General features: G+C 51.2%; 3 protein-coding genes across 10 annotated transcripts in view; 2 read left to right on the forward strand and 1 right to left on the reverse strand.

Moving 5' to 3' along the window:
- Positions 1 to 5,030: 5,030 nt before the first annotated feature.
- SLC10A4 (solute carrier family 10 member 4) lies at positions 5,031 to 7,828 on the forward strand. Its single transcript, XM_072861285.1, has 3 exons — positions 5,031 to 5,618; positions 6,013 to 6,223; positions 6,876 to 7,828. The coding sequence occupies exons 1-3, from the start codon at positions 5,233 to 5,235 to the stop codon at positions 7,389 to 7,391; spliced, it is 1,113 nt and encodes a 370-aa protein (XP_072717386.1). The 5' UTR covers positions 5,031 to 5,232; the 3' UTR covers positions 7,392 to 7,828.
- A 246-nt stretch (positions 7,829 to 8,074) lies between these two features.
- On the forward strand, positions 8,075 to 9,456 carry ZAR1 (zygote arrest 1). Its single transcript, XM_072861284.1, has 4 exons — positions 8,075 to 8,899; positions 8,975 to 9,067; positions 9,145 to 9,219; positions 9,304 to 9,456. The coding sequence occupies exons 1-4, from the start codon at positions 8,075 to 8,077 to the stop codon at positions 9,445 to 9,447; spliced, it is 1,137 nt and encodes a 378-aa protein (XP_072717385.1). The 3' UTR covers positions 9,448 to 9,456.
- A 3,553-nt stretch (positions 9,457 to 13,009) lies between these two features.
- FRYL (FRY like transcription coactivator) overlaps positions 13,010 to 15,571 on the reverse strand; it is a 178,014-nt gene continuing 175,452 nt past the window's right edge. For 7 of the 8 annotated variants that reach the window (XM_072863010.1, XM_072863006.1, XM_072863007.1 and 4 more), the window contains 2 exons: positions 15,356 to 15,552; positions 13,010 to 14,973 (listed from right to left, as the gene is read on the reverse strand). In XM_072863010.1, the coding sequence (XP_072719111.1) occupies positions 14,715 to 14,973; positions 15,356 to 15,552 (456 nt within the window). In that variant the 3' untranslated portion in view covers positions 13,010 to 14,714. The remainder of the gene's footprint in view (positions 14,974 to 15,355; positions 15,553 to 15,571) is intronic. The other variant, XM_072863011.1, reaches the window with a different exon arrangement.

The raw sequence follows: 15,571 nt of genomic DNA on the forward strand, positions 1-15,571 counted from the left end.
ATTTGGCAGAGGAATTGGAGGGAGAAGGGGACGGGACTCCCATGAACGGAGAAATCACAAAGGCAGCAGGGAAGAGGAGAGGCAGACGCAGCACAGCGGAGGAGGGAGGAGGAGGGTGCCTGGATGCCTTTGCCACCTGGGCCAAGGGAAGGGAAGGATGATCTGGTGGGATCCCAGCTGTAGAGGAGACAACAGGGACCCAGCGATGACTCCCGCCAAGGAGGGGAGGAAGGGACACGTATCCAATTTTCCCCACCCTGAAATTCAAACCCTGGGTCTGGTCGAAGACGCTGGCCGTGGGAGAAAAGATGCTGATTATTGTGGAGATTTACCGAGCAGGATCAAGCTGCGGCGCCATGCTAAGGACAGGACAGAGGGGAGTTTAACAAAAGCAAGCTTGGGACGAGGCGTGACAAGGCTGCGATGAGGCCAGGTGTCATGTTGAAGAGCAGCAGAGAAGCCTGGGAGGCAGGGAAGGCAGGTCTGTCCTAGCCCTCCTGCGCTACAGACAGCTGCGGGAGCAATGAACTAACGGGAAACCCACAGCTCGTGCGTGTTCTCCACCTACGCGATCCAACTGCCCTCTGCCTTCGTGTGAAACACAAGCGATTTAGGGCAGGAGCAACGTCGATCGATCAGCACGTCCTCACCAAGGCAGTTTCTGTCTGTCTGTCTGGGAAGGTTTCTTAGGAACAACTTAATGGCACAGATCTCAATGCTTCATCTTATTTTAAAAATGTATTTATTTGCTTGCCTGTTTAGTGAACCAGCTCCCAAACAATGTAAAATTAAAAAAAAAATAAAAAGCCATGACTGCCAAGATCTTATAGTTGCTGGCCACTGGCTCAGTGAAGGTGGGCTATGGGCTGGGGGTGGCAAAAGGTGCAAAGTCCCCTCTGTGCTGCTGCTCTTGAGAGAGGGAGCGGGAGCCAGGTATCAGAGAGGGATCTGGTTCAGCAGAGGACCAGCTGACGTGTCCTTCTTAGCACAAAGACAACCATGGAAGAACAAGCAAAATCACCAGTATCTCTGCACAATTATGCTCCAATTCCTAACTCTCCTAAGCCACAAAAATAACCGCTCTGGATTTCAGTTATGAATAAGAATGGGCATATATATTTCATGGATTTTACCACAAGTTTACCCTAAACTTCATGTAGGGGATCACATGATACACCTTAAGGATTATTTTAATCCAAGACAACAACAGCAAAGACTTTTTTTTTTCCCCATGGAAAATTATTACTGTCCTGTTAAGTCCTAAATTTGATTTTTATTTCTATCCATAACCTAGGTGCATAGCAAGTGAAGTAGAAACAAAGGAATTTTATGTCCCATGAAAATCAGGAGCTACTTCTGCTAGGTCTCACCTGAACATCACTTTCACAGCAGTATTTTGTCCCAGCCTCTTTAGTAGCACCACCACTAAAAGGTACTGACCAAAAGTTTTCCATCCTCCAGGACTATGCTCCAGAGGCCTCTCTTCCTCTGCAAACGCCTGGCACAGCTCCACAAATCAGCCGGCACGGACATGCAGGGAGGCGAAGCATGACTTATGGGCGGATGACGCCATCCCGCAGCAGCTGAGCTCCGCCGCTTCCCGCAGACCCGGGCACAGCACGTAATGAGGCAGGGCGGGAGGAGTGGGGAGCTGAAATGGAGACCGAGCTGAAATGGGAAGAGCGGGAAAAGCAGGGGTGCCTGCCCTTTGCTTTCTCACCCCCTCACCCCACTCCATCATCCTGCTTTTACGTAGTGCTCATAAACACAGCATGCATGCACCTTAAGCGCAATGCGGTCGGGATTTAGGCTTCCAAGACTATGATTTACCTGCTCCTGCCTCATCCATAGCTGCTTGGGATTTGCAAACCAACCCTTCTTGCCCCAGGCTCCTCAGCCCACGGAGTGAGGGGCATAACAGCTGCGCACACCGAACCTCCTCTTGTCGCCCCAAATTCAGCAGAGCGCACGACACCCACAGTGACTTCCCTCGGGGGACGCTAAAGGGACCTCATTGCATATATGCAATGACTGCAATTTTGTAATAATGCTGGGCTGTGCCAGATGCTTTTAGCCTCTGGCAGGAGAAGCGAGTGATTCAACCAACATCTCCACACACCGTGCTGGAGCAGTCGCTAGCTGCGTGAACAGCAAGGTCATTTTGCTCATTTCTTACAGCACTGTCAAAATTCCTTACAAGCCTATCCTCTATTTTTCACCTTTGTTTCCAGTTAAATAAAGAGAAGGCACAAAAATTCCTGTTATAAAAGAGCAAACAAAATTCCTAGTGTTTGAAGGACTACTCCAGACCAGTTTATAGCACAGGTGCTCTCCTATGGAAATCAAACCCCTCCTAAGAATAATATAAGGCAATATTATTTATAAGATACAAAATATAACAAGCTCGTATTTCAATGAGTCCTTTCCCTCCCTCTTCTTGCTCTCGCTATCTCTTATCGTCTCACCCATTTTTCAACAGAAGGATTAACAAGAAATAATTTGAGAATGATATATGATCAGTTTTATTTGCCAAGTCCTTTTATACTTGAATAGTCAACCTGTTGCTTCCAGTAATAGCAGGGCAGGCAGTATGCGTTCTCTTGCCCTCCACAAAAGAAAACAGAGAAGGAATTAGCCATTGATTTAGATACATCGTGGTGCGCACTACGTGTGAGCCGGCTGCCTCGCAGCCAGATGCTGCAAAACTACTTAGCATCACTCCAGACTCCAGACTGTACTTTAACAATGACATATTGGGAAAGCCTGCAGCAAGTTAAAGAGACAAGAACCATGCTCAGCAGCAGATATAACATTTTTTCACTCTACACACTGGGTGTGAAAATACGCCAGGTGCTGCCTGCAGTGCCGGTACCTGCTGGATGGACAATTAGCGAAGCACATCAGCTGTGTTCAGACTTGGCTTTCCCTGAAGTCAGCAGTACTGCTCTTGATTAAACCAAGAGTTGTTTGAATTTCAGCTGATAAATTTTAAGAAAAGTCTCAAGAGGTCTTGATTTGTTACGATGCATTCACAACATTTTCCTGTTAGAAACGCTATAGTTCATTGTCCCTTGAAACCCAAGTTTCCGATGCCTGGGTGGGCTCTGAAACAGGACACATCTGCTTCACTGTATCTAGGTTTACTGAACTCCTCCTATAACTGCCTATATGATATGTTATACGTTACGACACAAAAATATCTTCCCATGACCAGCCCTGTTCCAGCGGGGAGTTTGGGGAGTGACACTCAGAGATAAAACAGGAGGCCTGGCCTGCGCCCTTCACACCTGCTCGATAAGCAGCTGCCTTGTGCTCCCCACAACTGACCCAGCCTGGGCTCGCCCACGGGGATCCCTTCTTGGTCCCGCCACAGGGAAACTGCATGGGCATTACTTACAAACCAGGGAGGGTATGATAAGCAAATGACCTGCATGTTGGGAAGCCAAATATTGGCTACACAAAGGATGGGATACGATACAGCAGCAGTAAGACTTTAAGAAACACAATAAACACACTGCAAGCACTTTTCTGCATATGCAGACCTGAAAATTAAGTCCAGAGGATGGCTGTTGGCTCAGAAAGCCAACCAGACACCACAGTCCCCTAGCCTAGCAGCACACAGAGCCCAAAAATATGAATGAACTAAAGCAATCTGGATCCTATTTGGTTCTTCAGCTCTGATGACTCATCTTCCCTGTGCTCTCCTCAAGCTAATGACAAGGAAACAAACACAGGCAGAACAACATTAAACTTGGCATCATTTTGGCCAACTTGCCATATCCAGGATTTTGTCACTAGGTACTACTTGCACTTTTTGTGTCGCCTGTGCCCCAAGTAAGAATTAAAGGTTTAATAAGCAAATAGTCTGTTTTTCTCTTGAGTCACCAATAATTTCTACTCAAATCCTGGGACAGCCTAAAATTTTACCCAAATACATTTTTGAGAAACTTGCCGTCCGATGGAGCTTAAGGCGAGCAGTCGGTCAGGGCGGCTCCCATCGGCTCTCTCCTTAAATTCGGTGCATCCTCCTTGAGCTGCGACCCGAGATGCTCCCTCCACACGGAGCAGAGCAGCAGGCTCAGGGTGGAAGCCAAGGGGCAGCCCTGGGGGATGCTACGTGCTGAGCCAGCCACCCCCACCCAGGAGCGGTGGTGTGAAGCAGTGGCTGCGAACCCTCTAAATCCTCTGGGCTGAAGAAGAGAAGATGGTTACGCTCCTGAGACACGGCCAGTAGTGGTGCCAAGTGCACAGAGTCACCAATGTCCATCCTGCTCTCCGCGGCTGCCCTCCTCTCTCGGGAGCTCCTGCCCTCCTGAGCCCAGCCTGGCATCCCATGCAGCATTTCGTTTTTGAAGGAACAGGGCGACACACAATTATTAAATGAAAAGTATGAAATAGGGGAAACATAAACATTTTAAGCACGGTTTTATGACTGACAACACTATAGTCACTCTCGGATGTGATTTTTGGGTGATGGACAACATTTCTTACCCTGGTTTGAATACTTGTGTGCCTGCGAGCTTGTCTGCTTTCCTCCACGTGCATCGACTGCCCTGTGAGGGTACTGCCTCTCCTTACAAGCTTCTGGGACCCCACCAGCAGAAAGCGGTGCCTCCCCAAACTCCGAAAAGAGCTTTTCATCCTTCCTCACCCATTCCTGCAGCCTTCACAGCAGCCGGCAACTTGCCTGGAGGGGGAAGGGGCCCCCTCAGCAGAGGGGGACAGACGCTGCCCACCCACAGCGGGTGACACCGCGACGCTGACCGCCTTTTCGGTGCTGCCCCCGCAGTCCCTCCGCTGGAGAAGCCGGGCCCTGCCCCGGCCCTCGGCAGGCTGCGCGGCTCCAGAAGCGGGCTGCCGGGCGCTGCGCCGGACAGGGGGCTCCGGCCCTGAGCCCCCGCCGCCGCCTGCGCTTCCCTCCGCGGGGGCCGGGCGGCGCTGGCGGCCGGGCGCTGCCCGCCGTCGAGGCGGCAGCGAGACGCCGCCCACGCCGGGGGTGGCCCCGCGTGGGCCCGGGGCGGCGCGGGCGGCGCCCGCAGCAGACAGCCGGAGCGCGGCGACGGGCCGCGGCACATCGGCAGCGCCCGGCCGGGCTGCGCCGGGCCGCGATGCGGGCTCCGCGGGCCGCCGGGGCGAGCCGCCGCCGCGTCCCGCACTGACGTGCCCCCCGCCGCCCGCTCCCTCCTCCGGGGCTCGGCGGGGAGCCGGCGGCTCCCGGGGGCCGCGCAGCCCATGGCCGGCTCCGCGCAGCCGCCGGCGGCGGCGGGGGCCGCCGGTCCCGACGGCGGGTCGCTGGCGGGGGGCGGCGAGGCTTTCGGGGACCGCTCCCTCAGGCAGGGCTTGAGCGTGCTGGTGGGGCTGGCGCTCTGCGTGACCATGCTGGGGCTGGGCTGCGCCGTGGAGCTGGGGCAGCTGGGGCAGCAGCTGCGGCGGCCCGTGGGGCTGCTGCTGGCGCTGCTGGGGCAGTTCGTGGCCATGCCGCTGCTGGCCTTCCTCCTCGCCCTCATCTTCGCCCTGGACGAGGTGGCGGCCGTGGCTGTGCTGCTGTGCGGCTGCTGCCCCGGCGGCAACCTCTCCAACCTCATGTCGGTGCTCGTCGACGGGGACATGAACCTCAGGTAGGCGCCCCGCTCCCCCTCCCACCCAGCCGGACGGGGGGCTGCGGCGGCCCGGGACGCGGGGAGGGTTTGCTGGGCACCTGCCGGCGGTGGGGCCGGGACGCACGGACGGACGGACGGACGGGCGCGGCGCGGCTGGCAATCCCCGGCGCTGCTCTCCTGCCTCTCCCAGGGCGGGCGGGTCTTACACGGACCCCGACACACGCCTCCTGCCCCCTTCCCTAAAAAGCCTGCCTGCCCGCGCCTCGGCCGGGGCGGGGAAGGGGGGGCTCTTGCCGTGAGAAGCGCCCCGGCCGGCTGCAGAGCCCCCTTCCCGCGGGGACTGCGGCTTCCCGGGGCTGCCTCCCGGCCGGCCGGCCGGTGATCCGGTGTCTCTGTGGTTCCCCCGGCGCAGCATTATCATGACGGCGTCCTCCACGCTGCTGGCCCTCTTCCTGATGCCCCTCTGCCTCTGGGTCTACAGCCGCCACTGGATCAACACGACCCTGGTGCAGCTGCTGCCCCTGGGGGCGGTGAGCCTGACGCTGGGCAGCACCCTGCTGCCCATCGGCCTGGGGGTGCTCATCCGATACCGGCACCCCCGCGCCGCCGACCTCCTGGTTAAGGTAGGCACGGCCCCGGGGACGGACGAGGGGGGCGGCCGCGCTGCGGGGGATGCCCGGGGACGGCACCGGGGGCGCGGCGGGGTCGGGGTCCGACGGCAGTAACCTTTCTGGTCCCTCCGAACCGATGGTAGCCTCACACAGGCATTTTCCACTGCTTAGCTGGGATATAAGGACTTACAGTCTTGAAATAAAACGGTGGGACAGAGACGGAAAGCGAGGGGAAGGGCAGGTTCCCCCCCACACACGAAGGAGGGCAGCCCGGGCCCGGGAGCAGAGGCATTCCCCGGCATCCTGCTCTCTCCCTGCTCCCGCTACGCCCAGGGCTGGCAAAACCAACCCGCAGGCATGGCAGCACTTCCTTAAACCATGCAAACAAATGAGCTTAATTACGAAAGGAAAAGCGAGGCACAAGCCCTGGCTCTCTAGTTTCCCAGCAAGTCACCCCAAAGCAAAATGATGGAGGGTGATCTCAGCCCCTTCTTTTCCCGGGATATGATCAAACACCACCAAAATCCAGAGCCAGGAGCAAACCCGGGAAGGGCAGCGCAACCATGGTTTGCAACTTAGACTCTGTCAAGCCTCTACCTGCTATGATTATCCTTTTAAACTAATAACCCCCATGTTGTTTCTCAATGTCTGTATCTGTTGCCAGATTTCCCTGTGGTCCCTCTTGGTGACTCTGGTGATCCTGTTCATCCTGACTGGGACCATGCTGGGCCCAGATCTGTTGGCACATATTCCTGCATCTGTCTACGCCATTGCGGTGCTGATGCCTCTAGCGGGGTATGCCTTGGGATATGGCTTAGCCACCGTCTTTAGAATGCCCCCACACTGCAGGAGAACAGTGTCTTTGGAAACAGGGTGCCAAAACGTCCAGCTCTGCACCGCCATCCTAAAACTCACCTTCCCCCCGGAGCTCATAGGGAGCATGTACATGTTTCCCTTGCTTTACGCGCTTTTTCAGTCGGCAGAAGCGGGACTCTTTGTGCTCGTATACAAGATGTATGGGAGAGGCAGCTACAAACAAGATACGCTTGGTGAAGAGGAAGACACAGATATTTCCTACAAGAAACTGAAGGAAGAGGAGGTGGCCGATACTTCATATGGCACAGTGACCACCGAGGAGCACAACTCCATTCAGATGGAGCCGACGCAGACGGCGCTTTAGGCGAGATAAGGAGGCAACACCCGGGGACGTGTGTTGTGCTTGCACCAGGCTGGGACCACGCTTGCCGCTGCGCAAGCGGAGCTGCCCGGCCTCCATTGTTTCTCCAGCCGCTCCCATTGTACAAGGTGATGTGTGTTTATTACCGTGACAGTTGTGTTTCCTCAAAAATACTTATGAAAAAAATTTTAAAAACAAAGGAAAAAGTATCACTGTGACACAAATAACCGTCCATCTTCAGGCAAGGAGGCTCCTGCCCACCTGAGTGCAGCAGGAATGGGTACAAGGCAGGGGACCAGCGTTTTGCAGAGGCGAAGCTGCCGCGGCACTGTGCCAGTGCGGACGAACGGGCGAACCACCTTGCGCGTGTGTATCTCTGTGCCTCCCACCCGCTGTAAAAGCATTGTGCTCGTTGTTCTCACCACAAATACATGGCGAAGCTGAACAAACCCGTGTCCCCGCTGATTAATCCCGCGGGGGCAATTAAGGGCCGCGCTGTCTGGTTGACCGGGGAGCTGTGCTGGGGAGTGGGGGATGCGGGGCCCGAGGCCCCGACCCAGGCCGGGAAGGGAAGGGGCTGCTGAGGCCGGCGCCCGTCGGGGGCGGGGGGAAGCCCGGCCCCGGCCCAGCCCCGCCCCGGGGGTATTTAAGGCCGCCCCCCCGGGGGCTGCCCCGGGTCCGGCGTGATGGCGGAGGAGGCGATGGAGAGCTACCTGTACGCCGCCTACCACCCTTACTCCTACCGCTACCCGCCGCCCAAGGGCAAGGGGGGGGCGGCGGGCGGCTGGCGGCCGCGGGGCAGCGGCTACTTCTCGGGCTACGGGGAGGCAGCGGCGGCCGCCGAGTACTTCGACAACTACCAGCGGGCGCAGCTGAAGGCCATCCTCTCCCAGGTCAACCCCAACCTGACGCCGCGGCTCCGCAAGGCCAACACCAAGGAGGTGGGCGTCCAGGTCAACCCGCGGCAGGACGCCTCGGTGCAGTGCTCCCTCGGGCCGCGCACGCTGCTGCGCCGCCGCCCCGGCCCCGCCGCCGGGCCGCGGCCCCGCGAGGCGGAGCAGGAGCGGGAGCAGGAGCAGGGCAGCCCCGCCACCACCAGCACCCGCGCCGTGCGCTTCCCCCGCACCATCGCCGTCTACTCGCCCATGGCGTCCCGCAGACTCACCGCCTTCCTGGAGGAGCCGGAGCCGGAGCGGCCGCAGCAGGAGGAGACAGCGGCGGCGGCCGTCGAGGAGGAGCCGGCCGCGCCGCGGGAGCAGCGGGAGGCGGAGGCGGCCGCCGTGCGGGCGAGCTGGGAGAAGCCCCCCGAGGGCGGCGCCGAGCCGCTGGGGCAGCGCCCGGCCGAGCCGCTGGGGCAGCGCCCGGCCGCGACCCCGGAGCCGCCGGCGGCGGCGGGGCGGGAGGAGAGCCGGCAGGAGGAGGCGGCGGCGGCAGCAGCAGCGGGGGCAGAGCCGCCGGCCACCCCCCAGAAGCGGGAGCCGGCGGCGAGCAAGACCCGCCTGCGCTTCCAGGTGAGGCGCGGCCGGGGGGAGCGGAGCGGGGCCCGGGAGGCGCCTGCCCCGTCGAGTAACGCTTGTCCCCGGCAGTTCCTGGAGCAGAAGTACGGCTACTACCACTGCAAGGACTGCAACATCCGCTGGGAGAGCGCCTACGTCTGGTGCGTCCAGGGCACCAACAAGGTAGGGCAGGGCAGGCTCGGCTCATCCCGGCCCGGCGCGGCTCCCCCGCCCGCCGCTGACCCCGGCCTCCCCCCCAGGTCTATTTCCGGCAGTTCTGCCGAACCTGCCAGAAGTCCTACAACCCGTACCGCGTGGAGGACATCACCTGCCAGGTAAGGGACCCCCGGCCCGCCCCGCCCCGCCTCGCCCCGGGCCGGCCCCGGCCCGTGCCCGCCGACCGCCGCGTTCTCCCGCAGAGCTGCAAGCAGACGAGGTGCACCTGCCCCGTGAAGATGCGCCACGTGGATCCCAAGAGGCCCCACCGCCAGGACCTCTGTGGGAGATGCAAAGGGAAACGCCTCTCCTGCGATAGCACATTTAGTTTCAAATACATCATCTGAGTGGGATGGGGTTTTGGTTTTTGTTTAGAGCTCTTCTAGAAAACTGCAAGCAGCGCAGATTTTTTTTTTGTTATTGTTTGAAGGTACTTAGTGAGGTGTAGCTAGGAAAGCATGCAAATAAAAGTACTGCAAAGCACGCTCAAATGAATCGGGTAGGTTTGTGCCCAGCTCGGAGGGTCCATGTTGCAACTTCTGTAACTCATGTAGGGGAAAAGTCTACAAATAGTAGTTTCCTAAACTAGTGATGGTCTTGGCAGCAACTGACTGAGGACCCTGTAGAGTCTCAGGTGGGAAAGGATGTCTGTTACTGCTCCTACCCTTGAGCTAATCAAACACTTGAAGTTAACATCAAATTGACATCCAGAGTAGGTAGTAGAGCATCATTCATGAACAAACCACCCAATAGTATTCACTTACTGTGCACACTTCTATTCCATGTAGAAAGTCTCCTGCACCTGTTCATCACTAGAAAATGATTGAGAAATGCTATGCAAAAACTAGGTCACTTCTGCTGGTACAGCTGGTCTGCATTTAGCTAAGCTGGTGTTCTTGTCTTGTAGCCTAAAGCCAAAGAAAGCTTGTGGTTAATGCACCTTGAGGGACAGTTCTGACAAACTGCTGAGGAAGGGAGCCACTGATGTTACTGATCTTGGTAAATGAGTTGCCCATCTTTACTTCCATGAGGTTATTAAGGGAAGTGACACTTCAAAAGCTCAAAGTATGAGCCTGCGTCTGCCTGGTTTCCTCTTGTACCTGCAGGTGATGCACAAAGAGCTGTGCACTTAGTGGCTCACACTTGAAGAGTTTAGTTTAGTTATGGTTTAACTGTCTGCCATCAGGGAAAGATCAAACTCCCACACCCATCTGGGATTGGGTTTGCGACTAGGAATTGTACTTCTAGAGTTGAGTACTAATGGCAGAACCAGCATGGTTACTCCCAGATTGTGTTCTCCAAGGCCTATTGGTGCTGTTGGTGGTAATGGCCTCTGTAGGGACACCACACTTCAGGAAAGTGTTACAAGCTGACTCTGGGACTACAGCATGACCATCTGAGCAGATTCACAAGCTAGTAAAACCTACACCCCACTAGTCTACCCTGTAGCCAAGGAGTTGGGTAAACTTAGAGGCAAACATACTTTTCTGAGAATGCTAATAAAGCTGTTAATTTTGAAACTGAGCATAACAACACACAAACTCTTTTGTAGAACTCTTGAGGTAGCTTCTAAGACTGATCTATCCTGGCTACATCAAACTTGCCTGTGCCCAGCTTACTTGAGACCACTCTAAAGGGGGAACCAGTCTGAGCCCATGCTGTGTAACAGCTTTAGTGCCAGGTGGTCTTGCATCTCTAAATGGAAGCTAGTGTATGGCAGGGTAGGCCAACATTGTGCTTTGTACCAACAAATGTCCATTTAGAGGGGCAGTGAGTGTTAATTCTGCAGGCTTAACTCATCTTGCTGTAGATTGCTGCTTTATTTTAACATGCTCTTTGAACTTGCTGCAGTAACTATGGCTTACTGTCTCAGTACCAATTTATTGCCAAGTAATTTTATTTATTCTCACTGCATTCATTATTATAGCAGCATGAGGCATTCTGGGAACAAGTAGACCTACCACTCCCAGAACAGGGTACTGTTTTATTTCATGCTTCTACCTGAAGCGTCTTCCCTTGTATCACAGTAAAAGGAAATATCCTTTGCTTTACCAGCTCACTTGAAGACTTTCACAGTAAGTTCTATCTTTGCCCTGTTCAACTTGAAAACTACAACTGCAGCGGGGCAGCTTTCTGTGGTAGATGCATGTGCCTTGCACTCACCTGTAGTTACAGTAACGAGCAGTGGCAAGTCTCCAGCCTGAGGAGGAACGCACTTGAGGCCCCCTCTGCAGCCATCTACCCATAGTCTGCCTCAGCTTGCAGCTTACGATCTGGGGTGTCTTTATTTCCAAACATATTTCCCTCTAAGGATGTTCTTCAATATGTTTTCCTGTTTGCCTCCCCCATTCTAACAAACAGCTGTAGTCTGTTCCCAGTGGATGCAGTGTGGGAGACTGACTGTGATGAGTCTGTGCACCTTGGTAATGAGTTTGAGAACTTAAGCTCTGTGCCATGTCAGTATTAAGTCATATGGCAATTTGTAGCATTATGAGCAGTTCAGTGCTTCCTATTTATACAGATGTCCTCGCAAGCATTGCTTTGAGGATTACTTGCGGTGAATACAGTGACTCTTACGCAATTATGATCAGTAATAGCCTAAAGTGAAATTTAGTACATCTTAGAGTTGTCATCCCCACTAACTACAGTCAAAGCAGCAGTTGCTTCTGTTTGCTAAGATGTAGAACAGGCTTAGCTGATCTGAACCGTATGGAGTGCTTCAACAGCAACCAGTCCAAACAAGGAGGTGATGAAGGCTCCAAGGGGCAGGTAGCAGCAAAGAGCTGGCCCTGCTTTCATCAGCTACTGCAAGTTTTTGAGGCTTGGAGCAGTTTAATATCACCCATATTAAACAAGCAGCGATATTAAACAAGCTTTCCTTCCTCTTGTAGCATTTCTCAGTTCTGCAGTAGCTCTACATGTCATTCCTCTTACATAAATATATTCCACGCTTTTACTGCTTGATGCCAAAGTACAGTTCTCTGTCCGTTTCCACTTTACTGCCCTGTCATGTCCTTGACAGCATACACTGCGTATCGTGTTCCTAGACTCAGCGGAAAGAAGGAAAGCTACTCATGACCTATGTGATTATGCAAAGCAGAAAGGAACAGTCTTCGTGCTGCCAATGCTTCAAAGATATCTTGAACTTGCCTTGTACAGCTTTTTTATGAAGAGATTCTTTTGCATCTGTTAGCTCAATGCTATAGTCATTGCATCTTACAGAAGATGTCTGATGTTTCACTTGTTTTTAGACAGCTGTACCATAGACTTGGCACAGACCTGGCACCAGGTAACATAGGGTGACAGCTTATGCAGCAGTTGAGAGCAAGTAATTTTGGAGAAGCAGATATAGAAGCAACCAGCAAAAAGAACCACACTGAAATTGGTGTAATGCTTTCTTGGTGAAGAGACTTGCTAGGGGCAAAGGGAAGGACTCTCTAAAACCAGAACAAGCCGCACAGTGGAAGTTTGGAAATAGTTCTTTCATGAAGTTAAAGAAATATCAAGACTGTCTATGGAGTGTGATGCAGGTCCCAATTTCCACTAGTCATTGTAAATAGAGGAAGATGTATAATGTAAGGAATTATATGTATAAATTCAGGTCTGAGTTGCATGACATCCTTTAACAGCTTCAGAAGATGCCTAACAAAATGCTGTTGCACTGACAGGACATAAAAGGAAAAAAAAAAGCATGATTTCAGGGCACCCAGGCCTCCACTGTCAGTGTTTAGTCTGTTTAGCTAAAGTAGTTAAACTCTAGCTTGTAAAAATACACAAAATGACAGATACAATGTCTTTTATTTTTACAAAAAAAGCTGGTAAAAGATGATGTAAATAAAAGTGTAATGCGCCACTAAGTAAAACTACTTATCCCCAGTAAATACTTATTAAATAATTAAGAACACCATCTACAGTACCACAAAACCATCAAAATAATTCAATTTTATCAGGGATAGGGAAAAAAATACAGTGATTACGGATGTGCCTTGACCAGTTACAGAGCTTGTTAGGATAACATAACTACTGTCAGCAGTCCAACAGCGTGCACAGTGCCTTCAATTAATGCATTTCAGCATAATTACATTTCTAGTGGGGTCCAATTCCCCCAAAAAGGCAGAGCTAAGAATTTCAATTCTACATTCTAAACTCTGGAATTAGAGCCCATTAAAAAAAAATCACAGTGGGTAAGAGATGTATATAAAAATACTGGGTGTTCCTTTCAAATCACAGGAATCATGGGACTACATTCTTTTTTCTGTTTTTTTTTTCTTTTTTTTTTTCTTTTTTTACAAAATGCTATTGGTTTCAACAGAATCCAGTTTGTTTTATGCTACAGACTTTGACACTGAACTATGAGTATATTGCCTGTTCGCATGTTTTGGTAGTCAGTCTTTTTTTTCTATATAGTCCCAATTCCTTAGGCTTAAGTTGAGTCATGAAGATGCATGTATGTGCATTCAAACTCTTTGAACCCTGCAGACTACTCAGACTGCAAGTAATGTATGTGACTACCGATAGGGAGAACCCCCCCTTCCCCTCATAGCTTTATACACCTACTGTCTTAACAGTGCATTGCACAAATTTACAAGAAAAATACTGGTTTTGCACTATACAGTTTCTAGAATATATACAGAATAAAATAAGTTAACTTCTAATGAGAATTGCTGATGGGCAGCATATATCTTTAATATACATTTTAAAGTCTCTGCAGGCAGCTACTTTTTGGTTAGTTGTTATCAATATTTGTAACATAAGCACTGATCAGAGAACTGAGCAGCATTCCAATAAAGTTAACAGATATATTATTTCTTTTAGAAACACTGGGAAATCCCAGTTTAAAATATTATTAAATGTCCTAACATTTACACACTATGAGGATTAGATCTAATAAAATAAAATTTCTTCAAAAATAATCTTGCAGCTCTTTTAAGCATGCTCTGAGACCTTATTTAACAATCATCCATACCTTCAAAAAACTGTCACATAGCCATACATTCTAACTCACACACATAATTTCCTTGTTACAGACAACAAAAGCAAATAAAACATTGAGAAGTCAATGGTTTCTGCAGTCGTAAGTCATTCTACTCATGTTTGACTGCACATTCTTCATGACATTGCAAAGTGTCTCATTAGGTATTAGTTGATGATTATATCTACTACTGCTGGAAAGCCAGGAAGCCTTGCAGGTCTTCAGCCAAAATAAACCAGCCTTGATTTTAGCCTCATCCCACCTGCAATATTGATTCAACCTTTAGAGGCTGTTACTGCAAACACCATTTATAGTTCTGTTACAACAGAAAATAATGCATATGTATGCATTACATTTAAGCCCTTTTCCTTTCATGTAGTTTTTATACATCTATTTAATAAAAAAATACTACTGTCACACAGCTACTGTGTAGAAAGAGCAGTCAAGAAAGATGTTCACTTCAATTTTCAGATTTTTACTTTTGATGAAACAATTTCTTGCTGTGATGAAACTGTGTTGGTTGTCAAGATTGCTGGAGGTTTTGGTGTTTTGTTTTTTTTTTTTTTTTTTTTTTTTTATGAAAGGTGCTCAATAATAGTCTGAAGCGTCTTCATCACCAGTTCTTTTCTAAATGACAGCTGTTCAGAATCCAGTGCTTATAAGATTTATTCCTGGTTTGATTCTTCCTAGAAGCTGATAGGATTGCACCATGCGTAGAGACTCTCGAATTTCTAGATTAAGTTCCATCAGCTTTGAGCTGGCCTCGGACATATCTTGGTTGGAGCCTACTACTGCGAAGCTACCAGTTTGACCAAGTGTCTGATGACGGAAATATATGTGCAGCAAAGTTTGAACTGGGTCATCTTCAGAACTGCCAAAGATGTCGTGGGGCCAAATAGATCTGTAAACACACAATTTGGATTTAAACATTAAAAAAAAATATTTAAATGTTTAAATATTCTTGTTCTTTAAACAGACATTTGAACGGAAGACATAGGAAAATGCAAGATAAATGTTTCTTCCGTAGAGTCCCGATAGTTAACAGCATCGTTTTCTCAGAGATAAATTCTAAAGAACAAGTACTACTAGAATGGCTTTTTTTTTTTTTTTTTAAATTGCAAAAAGCATATGAACAAGCTGTAATGAAGGAACAGTGCTTGTCCTTTTCAATAAGGACATCTAGCAAGAGCTGGAAAAAAACCTGGAATAGTGCCTATCCCTATCTTTAAATTAAAAAGGCCCATTAGCAAACTCACATCTGAAAGCAATCCTTAAGCACTTACCTGAAAGCCTTGACCTGTGCTACAGCTGACACAAACTCCTTGTTTCTCAGGGTTTCAATGAGAGAGTGAATAGCTGTTTCTGTGCTCACTTGGGAAGCCTCTGCAATTTCAATTTCTTCGATACCACTGTCAGATGCAGCCTCAGCCTCTTTCAGACAGCTCTCCAAAAGAGCAAGTTCTTCAGACATGTTTATGACCTAAAACAAATGTAAGAGT

The sequence above is a fragment of the Ciconia boyciana genome, chromosome 5 (assembly GCF_034638445.1).
Source record: "Ciconia boyciana chromosome 5, ASM3463844v1, whole genome shotgun sequence".
Lineage (NCBI taxonomy): Eukaryota > Metazoa > Chordata > Aves > Ciconiiformes > Ciconiidae > Ciconia > Ciconia boyciana.